We start from the raw sequence: 20,337 nt of genomic DNA on the forward strand, positions 1-20,337 counted from the left end.
ATTGGGTAAAGGTCTATACAAACCAAAATAATTGAAAGCTGAATCAACCAACCCAAAAATCAATCAAACCGAACCGAACCAGTTTAATATTTTTTAATTAAAATAATTTTGAAAAAAACGATAAAACAGAGGCCACCAATCCCATAGTTGATGAACAGAAATTAGAAATGGCGACGACTAGTTCGCTTCTCCTTTCTACTCTCTTCCTCCACTCTCCTCCTCCTCCTTCCTCCTCTCGCTTCTCTAACGGATCCTTCTTCAACCCCTCTCCCCGATCTCTCTCCCTCTACCCCGTCCGATCCAAACGCTGCTTACGGATCCTCTCGAAGCTTCCACTAGACGACACCGATAACGACGATTCTCCTCTTCTCCCGCGGTTATCCGCCGCCGCCGTCAAGCCTTTCCTCCTCCTCTGCACCTCCGTCGCTCTTTCCTTCTCGCTGTTCGCCGCTTCTCCCGCCGTCGAGTCCGCTGCGGCGTTCGTCGTCACTACTCCGCGGAAGCTCCAGACGGACGAGCTCGCGACGGTTAGGTTGTTCCAGGAGAACACTCCTTCCGTTGTGTACATCACTAATCTCGCCGTGAGGTATTTGATTCCTCTCGTCTCCTCGATTGGATTCTGGTGAAATTCGCGTATTCTTCTGTAATTCAAGATAATGGATTAAGAAGTTGTTATTGGTTTATATATTTTGATTGATTTAGAAATTCATATAGTATTTATAAATTCAAGTAAAATACGCAAATGTGGAGGTTTTTTTCGTATTTGAATATTTGTATTTTTAACCAAAAAAAATCCAAACAAATTCATTCAAATCTATTATAAAATCAAATATATTAGTAAATTCGTACGATTGAATAACACTTAATTTGATATAAAATTTATGAATCATTAAACAAATAACACATAATTTTAATATAGATTTGAAAATTATGGAACCAATAACACTAGATTTTGTTCGGATTTTCAAATTCATTAAAATACAACAACCAATAATCCCTACTAAGTTTGAGGGATGATGATTGTGTTGATCAGTTTCATTGTACTCATCAAATGGATTTGCATGTAATCTTCTTCTTTAGTTTTGTTAAGTTGTCTTAGAGGTCATAGGTTCAATCTCGTTGGAGGGGTCTATTAGAGAGTTAGTTATATAAGGGATATATACGGACTCTCTTAGTTATTCAAAAGGAAAATTTGAATTTAATTTCGTTTATGTGAATTAGGCAGGACGCGTTTACATTGGACGTGCTTGAGGTGCCGCAAGGGTCTGGTTCTGGATTCGTGTGGGATAAGCAGGGTCACATTGTTACTAATTATCATGTCATCCGTGGTGCTTCTGATCTCAGGTTCTCATTTCGTCTTCTTGGATTGCTCTTGTTTCATGTATTCTTCAAATTCATCTAAGTTATGGAGATTAGTTGTTGTGGTATGAATGATGACTTTTGAAGCGACTATACTGCTTCATATTCACTTGGATGTTTTACATGATCCATAACAGGGTTACTCTTGCTGATCAATCAACATATGATGCAAAAGTAGTTGGATTCGACCAAGACAAGGATGTTGCAGTTCTACGTATCGATGCACCGAAAGACAAATTACGGCCTATACCTGTTGGAGTCTCTGCGGATCTTCTTGTCGGCCAGAAAGTCTTTGCCATTGGCAATCCTGTGAGTTTATAACATCATATCCTTAGAATGATCAAGTATTAGTTCTCTGCTTTTCTATTGCTCATTTTGTCAGAGCTTCTGTTACCCTTTGTGTGTGATTCTTGCAGTTTGGACTTGATCATACTCTTACAACTGGTGTTATAAGGTATGCTACGCCACTGATAGTACATTTTGATTTTTTAGTTGCTTGTGCCCTTGAGTTGATCAAGGATACATACCCTTGTGCCCTTCTTCTTACAGAAAAATATCATTTTTCTGGTCCTTTCTCTTCTTAAAACTATGTATTATATGATATATACAGTGGTTTGCGAAGAGAGATTAGTTCTGCTGCGACCGGCCGTCCAATCCAAGATGTGATACAGACAGATGCAGCCATTAACCCAGGTAACAGCGGAGGACCGCTTCTAGATAGCTCAGGAACCCTAATTGGTATAAACACAGCCATTTATTCTCCCTCTGGTGCATCTTCTGGAGTGGGCTTTTCGATCCCAGTTGACACCGTGAGTTCCCTTTGCAAACCCAGTCACATACAGTAATCTTTCTCTATCTTTGAATCCACTAACGAGAGAGTGCATTTGTTTCGGAGTTTTATCTCATGTTCAGGTTGGTGGCATCGTTGATCAGCTGGTGAGGTTTGGGAAAGTCACAAGACCAATCTTAGGTATCAAATTCGCACCGGACCAATCTGTTGAGCAGCTGGGAGTGAGCGGCGTGCTAGTCTTGGACGCTCCTCCAACTGGTCCAGCTGGAAAAGCCGTAAGCCTTTCTAAATAATCTGCTCAACTCTGCAGTTTTTAACATTGATGATGGTTTTGTTCCACAGGGACTTCAGTCAACAAAACGTGACGGGTACGGGAGGCTAATACTAGGAGACATAATCACGTCGGTGAACGGTACAAAAGTTACTAACGGGAGTGATCTGTACCGGATTCTCGATCAATGCAAAGTCGGTGATGAGGTAAAAAAAGAATGTGATAGTTTAAAATCTCCATTTTTGTTAACTATGTTTCTACTTGCTAGATGAAGAGAGTTTTTCGACATTTTCAGGTGACCGTAGAGGTTCTAAGAGGAGATCACAAGGAGAAGATCTCTGTAACTCTCGAACCAAAACCGGACGAGACTTGAAGAAAGTTGTGGAAAGAAAGTAAATATAACGATAGAACGGAGCAAAAAACTGGTGGGCTTATGAATTGGTATATCAATTGTTCGGAATATTGATCGTCCAGTTGTGTATGTAGAAAAGACAAATCTGTTTATATTTGCATAGCCGGTCTTATGGTTTGTATTGGTATTGATTCTCGGTTTAGACTTTTTAGACCATAACCGGTCTAAACCCTCAATAGATTTCTTTATCACAGACCCCCACCCGAATCGATTCTCAATTGGAATTATAGGACAACTCTACTTCAAGTGGATACCATTAATTAGACCAAGATACTATTTTGATTAACTATTGTAATTTTGCGGAAATCAAGTTTCATCAATGTTAAGACGATCGTAGAGATCGTTGACGTTCAAACTATTACACAGGTCAGCTATAATTCAGACATTTATTAACGTGTATTTACTGTTTACATATATAGTACTAAACAATAAATTTGTGTTGTTTTAACATACGATTTATGTAGTTTTCAGTACTTCTTTCAACATTATGTAACTATTACGCACGTGGGCAACGAAAACGTGTGGTATCCCGGATCTGTGATAACATTAAGGATGGTATGCCCGACGTTATTTAATGTGTTTGTCTCTCAATCTGAGTAACACTAACCAGACACTGACATATATTTAACCAAAAAAGGCAGGAAAAAGAGAAAAAGAACAGTATTCTTAAATATTAAATAGGATTGTACGGTTTGTAGTCTGTGGTTGGGCTGATCTCCAAAACCTAACCGGTTTAATAGGGATATCTTCGAACTATCTTTGTCATCTGAGATTTTTGTGGGTCAAAAATTACGGGTTTATTCATTGAGATGTCTATTGATACTTATTTTCCAACAGGCTTGGCAATGATTACGAGAACCTCCTCCGTTTTATCTGGACTTAATTTCTATTTTATAGAGATAATATGTACGTGTATGTGTATATACGACATGTCAATACCCAACTGACTCGTTAGAAATTAGCCTGTTGAGAGCTTGACTATGCCAGTCATATACTCCATGTTGGTTGGAGGCGAGTTTTACCCACTCCAAAAAATATCATAAAAGCTTGATAAAGAGACAGTAAACCCTCGAAGATTAATGACCTTATCCCAAGCTAAGGAAATAGTCAATTCCTAGCTATAGCATAGTCGAACCAAAATGAGAAGAAAATCAAAGCATTAAAAAAGATTTGATACTCGGCAAAGATCACGTCGCAGTTATATCCACCTCTCAAAACTTATTAAAGAAGGACCAAAAACAATTCACATTCTCTTGTTAATTGATACACTTAGGTTCCCACAATTGTATCTTCTTGCATTTTCAACAAAACATACATATTTCATATTTAATCAAAAGTTAGCGTTTTTTTTTTTTTTGAATTACTTCATATACATGTTATGAGAGAGAGAGAGAGAGAGAGAGAGAGAGAGAGAGAGAGAGAGAGAGAGAGAGAGAGAGAGAGAGAGAGAGAGAGAGAGAGAGAGAGAGAGAGAGAGAGAGAATATGTGAAGATATGGTAGATGGGGAACCAAAAATAGAGAATAACAAGGTGGCAGTGATACATGTGAGCATATGAGCTAGTAATATTCCAGAAGTTAAAGTCTACCCCCCGCACCCAGTGAACTAGTTAACTTCTGAGACAATATTCTTTGCTTAATCCCAACCATTCACTATACGTTATGTAATGACATCCACTTAACTTGTTAGTTGGGGCTAGGTAGTAGAGTATACACCACCAAACACACATATATATACATAAATTTAACATACAACGTATGCTTGTGTATTCAATAATCACTCATATACATATATGTTTTTTTTCTTCTCAGGTTCTCTCTTGAATTAGTTAATATTGTACCGATATAGAACAAAGAGACATGATCTATAGGCACTTGTAAAGGAAGATGCATAAGTCAATGAATGTTTTAATATTTTTACTCGAGCAGAGAGATGTCTGCTCTCGATAGAAAAAAATGGATGGACAATGTTGTATATGTTATGACAAACAAGACCACGAATATGATTTTCATGCAAGAAGCATTCTATACCGTGTGAAAATATATTTCGACAAATCGATTATTTGTTGATCCTTAGCAAGTATTTTCTGCAAGATACGTTTTAGTAGCAACCTTAAAATTTTAAAAGGACGGTTCCCTTTCTATTATATACTTTGAAATCAATATATCAAATTTTAGTAAAAACTAGTTAGGACATCGGGGTATTATTTGTAGTTATCTGGCGTATTATTGTAACAAGAAGTGGGAGAATTTTTTTAGTGGTAAAAGGATAACGGAATGAAGTTAGAAAATGTAAGAAATAATTGTTGTACACAAATAGATTGATGATACCAATTTAAATACCACTGGACCTGCCTTATGCCTTTATATAGTATTAACAAGACGCATTTCACCGCCGTGATAAGGGGTTGTCAATCACATCCATATTATTGGGGGGGAAGGGGGGGACAGACTATTGAATGTGAAATGAAAAAAAGAAATCAAATGTATTTTTTAAATCTTTAAAAGAAAAACCTATACAGCCCACGGCAAAAAAATGGCTTTAATTAAGAAGCCTAGCTAGGGTAGGTACAGAGAATAAAGCTATGTATACATATAACCATGACCAATGACTACCTAAAGATGCGTGTATATAAACATGCATAACGAAATTCCATACCTCCCTCACTGGTAGCAATCTCTTTCTCTCTCTTTATAAGTAGAGTCTCTATCACAGATAATAATCTGAGAATCAAAGGATGAGAACGAGGAGAAGAACAGAGGAAGAGAATCATCAAGAATACAAGAAAGGGTTGTGGACAGTTGAAGAAGACAACATTCTTAGGGACTATGTCCTTACTCACGGCAAAGGCCAATGGAACCGCATCGTCAGGAAAACTGGTCTCTCTTTCTATGTGACCATATATATATATATTATCTCTAGCTAGATCCTATATACATATTCTCAACTTGATTTGGTTTACATTGTATTTTTATTTTAGGGCTGAAGAGGTGTGGAAAGAGCTGTAGACTTAGATGGATAAATTATCTGAGCCCTAATGTGAATAAAGGTAATTTCACTGAACAAGAAGAAGACCTCATTATTCGTCTCCACAAGCTACTTGGCAACAGGTACGTCTCTATGGTCTCTCGTTATATATACATTTATGTTACGTAACATGACTTCGTATATAGGCTTCAAGTTTTTAGACTTCTGAACTGCAAATGGTGAAAACGTAACAACAAAGACTGCAAAACTATCTGGGCAATTCTCTCGAATAGTTTTTTTTTTATTTTTTGTTATAAAAATAGTCTTAAAAAATGATTTAAAGAGCTTTTTTTTTTTGAAAATTTTAATATATATATATTTTTAATTTGAAATCTTATCTCCAAAACTACACCCCTTAACGCTAAATCCTAAGTCTAAATTAATTAACCCTAAGGTAAGAATACATTTTATTAATAAAACTTATTTTAATCATTTTCTTCATTGAGTACTATTTTGGCTATCTTAAATAATTTCTCAAAGTTATTTGATTGTTTCTTCAATTAGACTTGTGTTGATATACAGTATATTATTTCAATTCTAATTGATGTTTCTCCTAAATGTTTTTATAATGTTTTTCTGTCAGAAAAAAAAATCATGTTACTTTTTTAAATGTTCAAATTTCTTTAATATCTCCATATATTCTCTTTCTCTCACAATGTGGGTAGGTAAAAATGAGTACATCATTTATGAATGATATATAAATGTCAACGAAAAGAATCATAGACGTCTACTGAGATCCATAATTATACATCTACAAAAATTATATTGGTGTTGACGTGTTGTACACATTAATATTATGATTGGTTCATGTTATATAATAATATAGTATGTTTCTATGATCTTATGATATATTCTCTCCCAAATCCAGATGGTCTTTAATAGCTAAAAGGGTACCTGGAAGGACAGATAACCAAGTCAAGAATCACTGGAACACTCATCTCAGCAAAAAAATCGTCGGGGATTATTCCTCCGCTGTCAAAACCACTGGAGAAGAAAACTATCCACCGTCACTACTCATCACCGCCGCAACAACTTCTTGTCATCATCAACAAGACAAAATCTGTGAGAAGAGTTTCGAGGGCCTCGTATCAGCTTCGTACGAGGATAAACAAAAAGCCGATTTGGCACATACTAATGATTCGAGTTTCTACTTCAAAGCGGGGAACAACTTTGATAGCAGTAACGCTTTCTGGTTTAACGACGACGATGATTTTGAGATGAATTCATTCGCTATGATGGATTTTGCGTCCGGTGATACTGGCTACTGCCTCTAGTTTTGATAATTTGTGTGTTTAATTGTCTTAATTCTGGTTCACTAAGGTCTAAGGATATTAATATATATACGATCTACGAGTGCTTCTTTATATATTCCGCATTATCAATAAAAAGCGTAATTCAAATATGGTATCTTAATATAAGTCAAAGCAAATGTTGTAACCAAATGTAATTTTTTTGTCCAACCTGCCAAGATGCACTTGCAATGCCTTCGCTACGAATTGTAGATCTGAATGTAACATATTGTCAAATAAAGAAAAACTTTCATTTTTTCATTCAAAATAAAAGATAAACATCTTTATCTCAACCAAATGATGATGGTGTTTTAGTAGTTTCCATTATGGTGGATGTAAAAACGTTTATCCCTGACGTCAAATTTTAGTGTCAAGAATACGAATGAACTAGTTCAAAGTTAGTAAGCACATAAGGTATAAAGAGAAAATAAAAAATATATAAGGTGTCACTTGAACCCCTTTGATTCCAAGTACTCAAGTAGGTATGCCACAGTTGAGAAAGAGTTGTCCAGTCTAGGTTAGGGACAGATTCTCTTCAATGGCCAGTGCAATGGTATTTATTTATTTTTATTTTTTTGGATTACGCTTTAGATCCGTTAGAAAACCCGGTAAATGGATTAGTCGTTCACTATAATTATCCTATAGAAATTATTATGGTCACTTAATAGTAAGGAACTCACTGATTATGAAAAAAAGAAGAAGATAAACTATTAGGTTTTGGTATATGATCATGAGTTCGTACTCTTTAAAATGTAATTTATTGTGTGGCGCTAGCAGTACCGACCCTGACCAAAAGCGGCATAAGCATGTGCTTCCGGCCAATTATTAGATATGTAAATTTTCGACCATGTATTTTGCAAAAGCTTCTGTAGCGTTGTTGGTAAATCATGTTATAAAATTCAAAAGAAGTGAGAGGTTCGAAGCCATGTATTTCATGTATTGATTCTTATTTTATGAGTGTTATATTTTTAATATATAGGCCCATAATTATAATATGCTTCCAGCCCTAAATTTCTGCTGACCGGCACTGGGCGCTAGTTATGAAGGAGCCTCATAAAATCTTCGATTTCTTATTATGTTTTCTTCTAATTTTTTTTATATTTGCAGATATTCCTTAATAGCAATGAAGAGTCATATGAATATGACCCTGCGGTGGATATGACCCTGCGGTGAATCTGACTCTGCGGTAAATCTGAACCTGAACCTGCTATATAAGCCAAGAGTCCCAAATTAATGTCCTAGCTGTAACTCTGCAAATGTGTAAATATGAAGTCATTTCAGAAATCATATCCCAAGTTGCATACTATTAGATTTGATATAAAAGAAAATAAAAACAGAAACAAGATATTGTCGCAGCGAGACGTGAGCATCATGCATGTGTGCTCGGTATTATTAGTGAATAAATTTGAAACATGAAAAGTTGGTTGGGGGCGCCAAAATAACTGTTGAATGATTCTTTTTAGATTCCTATTCTATAGTTAGTTTATAGTAAAATAGTATGTAATTCCACCCAAAAGGGAAGGACAAATTGAAATAGATTATATATTACGTAATAAATTTGTACTTTCACAGTCCACCGTGCACTTGATCAGCTACAACGAAGTAGTGATGATGATATCCACTTATTAACTTATTAGAAGTATATAAATGTCAAATACTTTTGTCTAATTCACTAATTATTGCCTCCTAGTTTTTCTGGACATTTATTGTTTCCCAGTTAAATCAGATATATTTTGTGGTTTTCTGATAGTTTACTTTTTTGCTTTTAACATACAGTGATATGTCGACAATAACCACACTATAAATGACAGTAAATACTTGATTTTGAACCATCAACAAGAAAAAGTTGATATGAACCACATAATTTTATTTTTATTTTTTGTATTATTTTTATAAACATTACGGTGTTGGTGTATCAATTTTTGACAAGATATTCCATTTAATTTTAATTCATTTATAATTATTTTTTATCCAATTTCCTCATCTGATTTATAATAGTATTTATTAATATATTTCTTTTCGAAGAAAAAAACACACATTATTTTAGAGGTTTATATACTTCATTAAAATCAAAAAACTAACTTTCATGGAGTAAATTAAGAGAATGCAACCAAAATAGATTATATAGATGACTTTAACGGAATTATTGTATTAGTTATAGGTTATTAAATATTTTAATATACCAGAATTTTATTGAAAATATTGATGAAATTTTAACAAAACTCAAAGTAATTATTTGATGAGTTAAAAAATGAGGAGATAGCGATGAAATTTAATTAATTACATTTTCTACAAATATATTTATATATCTAAATATTTAATTATGAGTATATATACTACAAATATATATATATATATATATACATTTCTACAAATATATATATATATACATATAAGTCAAACATAAGAAAAACCATTTAGAAACATCAACATAAATAGAATAGGAAAATTTTACTATTAGAAATTTAATAAAAATTTGATGTTTATTGTAAATAAAACGAAGAAACTGTAAGCAAAATAAAACTAAAAGTACAAACACAATAACACAGATACCATATATTAAAAATATTTAGAAATCATAAATAGTGAAAATATGAAAATTTATGAGCATTTTTTTCAAAAGGTTTCTAAGATTATTAAAATGATTAAACATTTTTAAAAGTATAATTGATGTAAACATGTTTGAAACTATAAAATTTTATTATATATATATATATCAAATAATTATACTTATTGTTTAAAAAAATATTAATTGTGAATTTTTTTTGTGAAATGAAAACATCAGAAGATTAAAAGGAAAATCAAATCAAATTGTAAAAATATATATAACATTGTAATACTAACATTAATGAAAAATACCTAAATTTATAAATTCTACTGAGTAATTATAAACACACACACCTTTATATACTATTCATCATATGTTTTACGTTTTCCTTTTTAATAATAGTTTGTTACATAAAACGACATAATAAAAGTAAGAATTCAAAATTGGAAATTATGATTTTTCTTTGACTGGCAGTTTGTTACATAAAACGACATAATAAAAATTAAGGTTAATTTATATAACCGTCAATAAAAACAGTAACCGTAATTTTATTAATTTACAGATAATGATTTTACTAAACATTTTAGGAGGGCATTAAATTTTAATTAATTTGATATTTGAAGTTCAAGTAAAATATGTGAAAACACATAATATTTGACACATGGGAGTAATCATCATTACGGTTAATTAAGATTTAATAATTACAAACTCTTGACCAAGGCTCACACATGAACAATGCATGATTGCAAAACTGTGTATTTAAGGCACTAAAGGAGTACACTTTATAGTATATAAACTCAAGTGGGAACCATCAGATTCCTCGTACTTCTAAGAATAATGTTTTCCCCAGTTTCTGCAAACGCCGGAAACCCACCACCAAAATGCAACAAACCGACTGTTTCGTCTCTTCCACTGCCAGATGATATCTCAATGATTTGCTTAGCGTACGTTCCAAGATGTGACCACCCTTCACTCTCTGAAGTCTGCAAGACTTTCAACCAAATCATCGCTTCCTCGGAGCTTAACCGCGTACGTTCACTCCATAAAAGAACCGAGAACGTTCTTTACCTTGCCTTGAGATTCAGTCGCGACCAAAAACCTATTTGGTACACTCTCAACCAAAAACCCTCCAAAGAAGAGTCTAACTCTTTGAACCATAAGTTGGTTCCGTATCCTTCTTTCCCTTGTCTGCCTTGTTGGGGGTCTAATGTTATTGTCATCGGTCGAGAGATGTACGTTTTCGGTGGATGCATCGACGATGAGTTAACCACTGATGCTTTTGCTATTGATTGTATAACTCGCACGTGCCGGTCTCTTCCTAGCATGCGTGTGGCTCGTGGCTGCGCTGCTTTTGGTGTTGTGGATGAGAAGATTTATGTACTCGGAGGGTGTAACAAGAAGAAGTCGTCGAAAGATTGGCTTGAGGTTTTCGACCTCAAGAATCAAACTTGGGAAAGCTTTCCAGGTTTGTTTCTTTTAGTTTTTTTTTTTCCTTTTTATTGGATATCATGAGGTTTTGGACCGATTAGTTAATTTTATATGCAAAAAACCACGTCATATAATATTAGTTTCTTCTTAAATGTAAATCGTGATCTTCCAGGTGTGTGCAACAAAAATTTGCACGAGATAACGCTCAATAGTTTTGTGATGAACGAGAAAATTTATATAATGGATCGTATAAGAAGCTTTGTGTATGATCCGAAGAAAAATAAATGGGCGAGTGAAAGCTCGTTGAACAGTGGATGGGTAGTTGGTTCGTGCGTTATTGACAACATGTTGTACACTTTCGGAATTGAGAAAGGAATTAGCGTGTACGATCCGAAAGCTAGGACATGGAGAAAACTGAAAGGTGTTGATGAGGATCTACCTGACATGCGTGGTATTCAAGGAGGGTCTAGAATGGTGAACCATGGAGGGAAACTAGTGATTTTGTTTAAGCGTAATGAAAGTGGGGAAACAAGGATTTGGTGTACAGAGATTGCGTTGGAGAGGCGTGGACAAGGAGAGCATTGGGGGAAGGTTTTGTGGACTAATATTGTAGCTACTTTTGAAAACTCCCCCACCATTGTTCAGTGTGTAGATGTCATCATATGATTAATCATGTATGCTTTCCTAGTTGAGTATGCTCGACTTTGTGTTGTTTATCTCATACCCTTTCTCTAATGAATTAGACTCTTTTGATTTTCTACTTTCAACCCACAATCATTTTTAACAACAGTAACAAAACTAAATGGATCCAACCGTTGAAAGCCCAAGACTGGTCACCTCCCAATTCCCATGTTCGAACACCACTAAAAATTTAAGCACAGTTTCTGGATCAGTTGACTTCCTGAACTTGGACTTAGTGGATAGGATGTTTCATATGATAGAAGGTCTCCAACTAACCATCTTATCCCAAGACTATCTGGACATAACTCCTAAAATACAAATACCTAAACTATCAACAACAACAAAAAAACTGTTGGTCTACAAACTATCCTTAATTTTTTTTCTTTGGTTACTGTACAACTTTGCTCTTTAGGCCGGATGTGATTAATCCAATCCACACCTTCCAAAACGCCGTGGGACACACTACATTTAATTTATTCGTTGGAAGCCGTTTCTATAATGTATTACCATATCTGGAGGTTAACTACTTCAAAACTTCAACAAAAGAAGAATATAATAAAACTACAAATATTCTCTCTATTTTAATGTTGGGCTTATTTGTGTACTAACCATAAAAAAGGGAAATTGGTTTTCTAGAGAGAAAGAAGAAAGAGATAGGAAGAGAGACTTGGAGAAAAAGTGTGTTTTTGGTTATTTAACAAATTTGGGTTTTTTTTTGTAGTTATAGGGGCAAATTTCCCTTTAATGTTTGACCTTGAATTTGGGTTTGTTTCCCTAATTCAATTTATTACCTTTATATTGAATGAAAATTTGTAATTTGAATACTTCGGATTGAAGGCATTTCCTAATTATTCGAATTTATGTTATTTAACTTATAAGTTATACTAGAGTTTGACCTTCATGTCCGTGCGGATGTTAATTTTTACATTTTAATAAATTATTTAATGGCATTTCTAAATACAAAAGAAGAATATAATAAAACTACAATTATTCTCTCTATTTTTATGTTTGACCTTGAATTTGGTTCTGTTTCCCTAGTTCAATTTATTATCTTTATATTGAATGAAAATTTGTAATTTGAATACTTCAGATTGAAGGCATTTCCTAATTATTCAAATCTATGTTATTTAACTTATAAGTTATACTAGAGTTTGACCCGCACGCCCAATTTTTACATTTTAATAAATTATTTAATGGCATTTCTAAATACAAAAGAAGAATATAATAAAATTATAAATATTCTCTCTATTTTTATGTTTGGCCTTGAATTTGGTTTTATTTCCCTAGTTCAATACCTTTATACTGAATGAAAATTTGTAATTTGAATACTTCAGATTGAAGGCATTTCCTAATTATTCAAATCTATGTTACTTAACTTATAAATTATACTAGAGTTTGATGATGTTAATTTTTGCATTTTAATAAAACATTTAATGACATTTCTAAATACATAAGTTATTTGGATTTTTATATTCCTACAAACCTATCCGGATCTAGAAGGATCCGAATCCGAACTCCGTCTGAAAATTTATAAAATATCCAAACAAATTTTAATTTTAAACCCAAAAGTCCTATACAAAAAATGATCCGTACCCAAATGGGTCAGTTGAATTCTTGTTATAAGTGAATCAATTTCATTAAAACTTGTGAAATTATTCTGGTTAACACATAAAATAAATGTTCTTGATTATTATGATAAATATAATTAATGAAGTATTTAGGAAGAGTGAAAAATGAAAGTAAAAGATTTAATAAAAATACTTAAAAATATATAAGTTCTATTTTGTACTCTGTAATAAATAAAGCTGAATTAATTAGAAAATACAATTAATGAAGTGGTTATAATTAGTTTAAAAAGAAATAAAACTATGTAAGAAATCACTTAAAATTAGGTAAATATTATTTTGTACTTTAATTTTAATAGAATATAGATGTTTGTTTTTGTCTTTAAAAAATGTTAAAAGTTAAAGGTTCGGTAAGCTCAAAAGCTTGTTCCGGTTATCTTTCTGCCTTTGGATTAAAAAATATTAGTTTAATAAAGAGAATTCGGCCAAAACAAACCTCAACTTTGCACGAATTGCTAAAATAAACATGAATATTTGGGCTGACAAAAAAAAACACCAAATTTTCATTGATTTTAGAATTAATTAACAATGTTTTCGCTGACTTGCCAATTTAGCACGCCGTCAACAAATTTAACAGAAACATTTGACGTCGTTTGTTGTTGGCGTTAAGTGAAACGACGTCGTTTTACATGATTTGAAATTAAAAATATGTAGACTCCTGGATTCGAACCTAGGTTGGTTGGTCAACTGACAAGGTATATTACCACTGGGCTATTGCCACTTTCAATATACGTACTAACATGTTTACTTTTATTTGGTACATATTAAATATAAAAAATTCTCTAAAAACTTAATATGATCTTTAAAATTCCAAAAAAATTAAAACAATAAAGAAGATTTTTATAAAATTAATTTAGAAATTAAAATTAAAAATAAAATTTTATTTTTCTTTAAAAAAAATAAAAACTTCCAAAATTTTCTAAAAACTTAAAAAGATCTTTAAAATTCCAAAAAATTAAAAAAATAAAGAAATTTTTTATAAAATTAGTTTTGAAATTAAAATAGAAAATAAAATTTTATTTTTTCTTTTCAAAAAAAAAAAATCTTCCAAAATTTTCAATTTTTAATACATTTGCTAAAAGTTGAAATTAATTATACACACATAAAAAGTTGATAATTGTAACTTTAATTTTTTTGCATTTTATTAAAAAATGAAAATTTTGGAGATTTTTTGATTTTTTGATTTTTTGAAGAAAAAAATATTTTAATTTTAATTCAAAATTAATTTTATGAAAATTTTGGAAGATTTTTTTATTTTTTTAAAAGAAAAATAAAATTTTATTTTCAATTTTAGTTTCAAAATTAATTAAAAAAATTCTTTATTTTTTTCAATTTTTTAGAATTTAAAGATCTTTTTAATTTTTAGAAAATTTTGGAAGAGGTTTTATTTTTTAAAAAGAAAAATGAAATTTATTTTCAATTTTAATTTCAAAATTAGTTTTATAAAAAATTTCTTATTTTTCAATTTTTTGGAATTTTAAAGATCTTTTTAAGTTTTTAGTATTCAATCAGTACTAAATAAAAGTAAACATGTTAGTAAGTACAATGAAAGTTCCACTAGCCCAGTGGTAAAAGACCTTGTCATTTGAACCAACCAACCCGAGTTCGAATCCAAGGGTTTACATGATCGTTTTTTCAAATCATGTAAAACGATGTCGTTTTCAAATGAGATGAAACGACATCGTTTCATTTAACGTCTAGTAAATAATTTTTTTGGCCAGGCTCGAGTACATGTTTTCTTTGGCAATTTGTGAAAAGTTTGTGTTTTTTTTGGCCGAATTCTAGTTTAATAAAACCGGCGATGTCATTAGTCACTAAACCATTGTAGAATTTCTACAAGAGGAGCAGCACTAGATTAGTGGAATCTTTTTTTTTCTTTTCTATCGCTTCCTCCACCCAACTCTAATCTCATCGCTTCCTTCTTCAGCTCTAATCGGAGAAAAATGGAGGCAGTAACGGCGATAAAGCCACTAATCAAAGTCGCTGCAATCTCCGGTTCTCTCCGGAAAGGCTCTTTCAACACCGGTCTCCTCCGCGCCGGTATATATATTCCTTTTCTTTAACACTCTCCTCCTCAATATTTGAGGTTTTCGTTTTTGCTATAACGTTTGTGAATTTTAATAATCAGCGATGGAGTTGACGAAAGAATCGGTTCCGGGGATGCATATTGAGCATATAGACATCTCTCCGTTGCCGTTGATCAACACCGATCTTGAATCCAACGGGACTTACCCTCCCGTCGTCGAAGCTTTCCGGCAGAAGATTCTTGAAGCCGACAGCATTCTCTTCGCTTCCCCTGAGTACAACTTCTCTGTCTCAGGTAACCCTTTTTATTCTTTGCCATAAAGATTGATTCTTTATATTAAAAAGCTCTAGTTTGAGGTTTCTTCTCTTAGCTTTGTGTACGAATTGGTTTATACTATATAATACTCCATGGTATCGGTTCCCGACAAGACAGTATGTTTCTTTTACGTTGTTGTGTCGTAGAAAGTAGTTAATACATGTGATGTGAGATGTCTGAAAATTGCAGGGTTATGGTGTATTAAGTATTACTATTCATCAATAATTTTAGCAAAAAAAAAAAAAAAAGTATTCATAAATAAGATATTGGTCTTATGTCTCTTAGCCATATGCTAATAGGCTGATTGGAACTATTGATTTGAGCTTAATCGTCTGAACTCTTGAGAGTTGAGACCAAGCTAATGCTCAAATTATGAAGACTCTCTTGAGTGTTTCTGGCTTGTGAGTTGCGACCGTGAGAAGTTTCTTATGTTAGTTCCAAACTATATTGATTTTTTTTCTGTGTTGGAGAGAAGATCCCACTTCGAAAGATCGATGTGGGATCTTTTCTCCAAGGGATGCATCCTCTGATTCTATCTGTTAGCTTTGTAAACTTTTACTTAGTGTTGGAGGAATGCAACATGACTATTAACTTTGTTCAATCTGTTTACCTTGTTGATATACCAGCTCCACTTAAGAACGCGATCGATTGGGCTTCAAGGTCACCTAACGTTTGGGCTGACAAACCTGCTGCCATCATAAGCACCGGTGGAGGTTTTGGTGGAGGAAGGTCGCAGTACCATCTTCGACAGATTGGAGTGTTCCTTGATCTTCATTTCATCAACAAACCGGAGTTTACTCTCAATGCGTTTCAGCCGCCTCAGAAGTTCGATGCAGAAGGAAACTTGGTCGATGAAGTGGCTAGGGAGAGGTTAAAACAAGTCCTTGTCTCGTTACAGGCGTTTACTCTGCGACTTCAAGGTAAATAAGTGGAGGGCCGTTCTTGATCATTTGTGTGAGAGATTGATGTTCGTGTGATGAAAATAATGTCAGATTCTTGTGATAAGAAACATTGCCACTTATCCTATGTAAATTTATATTTCTGATTAATGTCGTATGTGTTTACATGATAAAACTGTGTTTATTAAACGAGTGATTCTTGTTGTTTCATTTTTCCTCCTAAATTAAAAGTGATAGATTTAGCATTGAAAATAACATTCCCACTGTTTTATACTATAAGTTTTTAAGGTTGTTTTTGTTTTCAAGTATAAGTTAATTTTACATTTTTGTGTAATTTATATATATGTTCGATATATTTAGTTGAATTATATTTTCAAGTATACTATAACCTTTTTAGCATATATGATCTTTTAGTACAGATTTTCCACCTAATTTCCGAAATCCCACTTAGATAGGAAAAAAAACCCCCCACTAATTTGCACTTAATTCATAAAAGAGACAAAGAAGTTAAGTCTTGAAGTGGAATCAATGATTTCAGTTAAAAACGCATGCATGAGTTTGGTCTCCACAACAGACTTTTGGAAACTACTCGGAAAGAAATGGTAAAATAGAATTTGGAAGTAGTGCAGGGAGTAGTAATGTTTACAGTAACGTTTGTAAATATTACATAGCTGCATCCACAAATTCAGAAAAAAGATCGTCTATGATAACTACACTAATCTTTAATAATGATGTCGTCCAGTTAGGAATGTGTACATATAGTTTACTGTTTACGCCTATGGAATGGGGTATATACTCTATAGTCTGTATGTAGATCATGGGCCTAGACAATTACTTTAATCAAGAAAACATCATTCGTACGTAGCCCAGTTATGAATGTGTACTACTACTTACATTCTGTAGCTTACTCTACTCTAACACCATTTCGACTCTATTTTTTCTTCTATAATTTACATAAAAATAGAGTAACTCTATTATAGTATAAATTTTGCTCCAATATTATTACTCTATAATAGAGTTACTCTATTATTGAGTAAAATATAAAGGAATATCACTTTTTCACTCCAAATATAGAGTAAAATATAATATTCCTCTATATTTTACTCTATGATAGAGTAATTCAATTATAGAGTAATACCATTGGAGCAAAAATTACATTATAATAGAGTTATTCTATTTTTGTGTAAATTATAAAAAAAATAGAGTTCTATTGGAGATGTCCTAAGCGAAAATGATTTTTATCAAAGACATTAAACCTTTGCAGTTAGTAGATGGCGGGCATTGAAAAGACGGTCCATTACTTTTTTCCTTTGCAAAGAAAAAATCTAAAGAAATAAAGTAGTACATGTGTCATAATATGATGTATGATGTCCATCTATATTCATTTACATTCGTGTTCCCTATCCATTTATCCTCCCTCAACAAACATAATACATCTAGAAGTGCACACTTGATTAAAAGCACGTGGCAACTTGCAAACTTTGACACTTTTTAATATCTGCAACTACATTTACAGCAAATACTGAACCCAAATTATATTAAAAAAATTACAACAACATCGTATGAACATGATCAACTATTGCACAAACGCAGGAAAAAAAAAAGATATAATTGAAGACGTATTTATTAAACAGTCATCTACTACATCTTTTATAAACTATAGTTTATTAGATACGAATGTGAACTAGTTATACTTTATTAGAAAGTAAATAAAACAAACAAAAAAAACTAAAGTTTAACCGAATGGATCCAAAGAGAAGAGAGGACATTGTCTGGTGTTATGGATCAGATCAGATCAGATCAGATCAGATTAGAAAGGAGGAAAAGTTTTGCTGAAACGGCTAACGTTGGAGAAAAGTCCGACAAGATCTTGCTTGTACGGAAGATATGATCTTTTCTTGTCTTCTTCCTTGATAGCTTTGTTCCTCAAGTAAAACTTCTCGTGTGCTGAAACCTTCTCCTTCTCCTTCTTCTTCACCACCGTAGTAGTCTTCGGAGAAGGTGATGAAGTCGTGGAATCTAGGAACTCGAGTGATTGTTTCCCGTCGCTGCGACTTCTCTTTAACAGATCTCTGATTCTCCACCGTCTCCTCGACCACGACGACGTCGTCGACGACCCCGTCGATTTGCTCTTTCTGCATCCTCCGCTCGGAGACATCTCCGCCGCTGATCTCTCCGGCGTCCATGGACAGTAGATCTCGCTCGGTATCGTGTCTAGATCATCATCTTCCTCGTCCTCCGACGACGATGAATACGTCGGTGGCGGCGGCGGCGGCTGGTCGTTGCGCTCCAGGAGGAACAGATCTTTTAAAGGCGTCGCAACCGCTTCCGGCGAAACGTCCTCACGTTCCACGGCGGCGGAAGTGTCGGAGAGGAGAGTCTGGTCGAAAACAGGGAAGACTAGTCCACCGTCGCCGGAGGAGGAAGAAGAAGGCGTCTGGAGGATCGCGAACTCGAATTCTTCGTTTCCGTTCTCTTTATAACTTTCGCTGCCGACTCGTGCGGCGATCTCGGCGAGTCTATCGCCGGAGTAAGTGCTGAAGCTAGGCGAAAACGACGCCGTGGAGGCACTATAGTCACCGTCATCTATCTTCTGATTCTTCTCCATCTTCTTAAGAAGCTTCTCTTATTACTCTCTTGTGTGTGAATCTTCTTCTTCTTCTCGGCGATTACAGTTGACAAATGAAAAGAGCGTGAGAGAAAGAAGAGAGGTTTTGTTTAATGGAGTTTTGTTTTGTCTTCTTGTGTAAACAGCCGTATATATAGGAGAGTGGTTGTGGCACATGGGAATGGCAATTTCAGTAATTATTATGTGTAAAGATGCTTAGTTTTTAATTTTGCATCAAAACTATATGATATCACAAAGCTATAACGTGGACTTTCTAGAATCGTATCCCGCTACTTGATCCGGAGGTTTTCTGTGTAGATCTTTTTTTTTTACATTGAAATCAATTGAATTGACAATGATATTATGGATGATAAACTATTGTTAAATAAATACCAGCCAGCCAATTGTAATCAGAATAATAATACAATTTAGTTATTTGGACCCATTTGTATTTTTTTTCTTTTCAATTTGTGGATATTATAAGGATCAATCAATCATCACTTGCGCTCTGATTAAGTAATATACTTAATATTGAATATCTATTAATTTCATATGTGATGCATTACTATTTGTGTGTTGAAAAGTTTGATTGTAGTCCAAGCAGCCCATTATAAAGGAAATGCGACGTAATTGCTGACAAAGCAAGAAGAACCATGAATCATGGCTGCTGCGCTGCATCAACATTCTTTTTCTATATTATTTCTTTTCTTGTAAATCTTTAGCTTCTCGAAAACGAAGGTTCCAAATAATTTATTTTGTTTGATTTACTCAGGCACGAAAATATAATTGAAAGCAATAGATTCGACTCTGCTATTAAGAAATACGATTCACATGGGCACGTATACGTACATTGTCTATTATACTTATAAATACTTCTAGATGTCATTGTCACTTTTCTTGACTAATTCTTATGAGCGAAGCTAACTTGACTTGAATCGCTATCAGAATCAAATTAAAGATTTTTTCGCATTTCATTTTCTTCCACCATTAGACCACATCGTCACACGATGCGCATTAAATGTTAATCGACATATACTATTATGTTATTATTAGAGTAATT

The 20,337-nt window shown here is 33.4% G+C and overlaps 5 protein-coding genes across 5 annotated transcripts; 4 read left to right on the plus strand and 1 right to left on the minus strand.

The window, feature by feature from the left end:
- The first annotated feature begins 129 nt into the window (after positions 1-129).
- LOC103875178 (protease Do-like 1, chloroplastic) lies at positions 130-3,031 on the plus strand. Its single transcript, XM_009153661.3, has 8 exons — positions 130-586; positions 1,222-1,344; positions 1,497-1,668; positions 1,776-1,813; positions 1,970-2,168; positions 2,272-2,424; positions 2,492-2,626; positions 2,716-3,031. The coding sequence occupies exons 1-8, from the start codon at positions 168-170 to the stop codon at positions 2,791-2,793; spliced, it is 1,317 nt and encodes a 438-aa protein (XP_009151909.1). The 5' UTR covers positions 130-167; the 3' UTR covers positions 2,794-3,031.
- Positions 3,032-4,293: 1,262 nt separating this feature from the next.
- MYB0 (trichome differentiation protein GL1) lies at positions 4,294-11,876 on the plus strand. The gene is made up of 4 exons (XM_009153662.2): positions 4,294-5,710; positions 5,812-5,941; positions 6,727-11,160; positions 11,296-11,876. The coding sequence occupies exons 1-3, from the start codon at positions 5,569-5,571 to the stop codon at positions 7,130-7,132; spliced, it is 678 nt and encodes a 225-aa protein (XP_009151910.1). The 5' UTR covers positions 4,294-5,568; the 3' UTR covers positions 7,133-11,160; positions 11,296-11,876.
- Positions 10,533-11,883, plus strand: LOC103875181 (putative F-box/kelch-repeat protein At3g27910). Its single transcript, XM_033273577.1, is given in 4 exon segments — positions 10,533-10,728; positions 10,781-10,909; positions 10,912-11,160; positions 11,296-11,883. Coding segments are annotated over 4 exon segments (1,068 nt in total). The 3' UTR covers positions 11,790-11,883.
- Positions 11,884-15,213: 3,330 nt separating this feature from the next.
- Positions 15,214-16,881, plus strand: LOC103875182 (NADPH:quinone oxidoreductase). Its single transcript, XM_009153664.3, has 3 exons — positions 15,214-15,469; positions 15,558-15,749; positions 16,397-16,881. The coding sequence occupies exons 1-3, from the start codon at positions 15,373-15,375 to the stop codon at positions 16,696-16,698; spliced, it is 591 nt and encodes a 196-aa protein (XP_009151912.1). The 5' UTR covers positions 15,214-15,372; the 3' UTR covers positions 16,699-16,881.
- Positions 16,882-18,189: 1,308 nt separating this feature from the next.
- Positions 18,190-20,317, minus strand: LOC103875183. The gene has a single exon (XM_009153666.3). The coding sequence runs from the start codon at positions 19,275-19,277 to the stop codon at positions 18,480-18,482; it is 798 nt and encodes a 265-aa protein (XP_009151914.1). The 5' UTR covers positions 19,278-20,317; the 3' UTR covers positions 18,190-18,479.
- Between the last annotated feature and the right edge of the window lie 20 nt (positions 20,318-20,337).

The sequence above is a fragment of the Brassica rapa genome, chromosome A06 (genome assembly GCF_000309985.2).
Source record: "Brassica rapa cultivar Chiifu-401-42 chromosome A06, CAAS_Brap_v3.01, whole genome shotgun sequence".
Lineage (NCBI taxonomy): Eukaryota > Viridiplantae > Streptophyta > Magnoliopsida > Brassicales > Brassicaceae > Brassica > Brassica rapa.

What these genes read in the sequence shown, in the direction of transcription:
- LOC103875182 (XM_009153664.3), top strand. Translation starts at nt 15,373, where the DNA reads ATGGAGGCAGTAACGGCGATAAAGCCACTAATCAAAGTCGCTGCAATC. An exon ending in CACCGGTCTCCTCCGCGCCG is followed by an intron (nt 15,470 to 15,557) that starts GTATATATATTC and finishes TTTAATAATCAG; the next exon opens with CGATGGAGTTGACGAAAGAA. An exon ending in GTACAACTTCTCTGTCTCAG is followed by an intron (nt 15,750 to 16,396) that starts GTAACCCTTTTT and finishes TTGATATACCAG; the next exon opens with CTCCACTTAAGAACGCGATC.
- LOC103875183 (XM_009153666.3), bottom strand. Translation starts at nt 19,277, where the DNA reads ATGGAGAAGAATCAGAAGATAGATGACGGTGACTATAGTGCCTCCACG.
- MYB0 (XM_009153662.2), top strand. Translation starts at nt 5,569, where the DNA reads ATGAGAACGAGGAGAAGAACAGAGGAAGAGAATCATCAAGAATACAAG. An exon ending in CCGCATCGTCAGGAAAACTG is followed by an intron (nt 5,711 to 5,811) that starts GTCTCTCTTTCT and finishes TTTTTATTTTAG; the next exon opens with GGCTGAAGAGGTGTGGAAAG. An exon ending in CACAAGCTACTTGGCAACAG is followed by an intron (nt 5,942 to 6,726) that starts GTACGTCTCTAT and finishes TCCCAAATCCAG; the next exon opens with ATGGTCTTTAATAGCTAAAA.
- LOC103875178 (XM_009153661.3), top strand. Translation starts at nt 168, where the DNA reads ATGGCGACGACTAGTTCGCTTCTCCTTTCTACTCTCTTCCTCCACTCT. An exon ending in CGTGGTGCTTCTGATCTCAG is followed by an intron (nt 1,345 to 1,496) that starts GTTCTCATTTCG and finishes GATCCATAACAG; the next exon opens with GGTTACTCTTGCTGATCAAT. An exon ending in CTTACAACTGGTGTTATAAG is followed by an intron (nt 1,814 to 1,969) that starts GTATGCTACGCC and finishes TGATATATACAG; the next exon opens with TGGTTTGCGAAGAGAGATTA.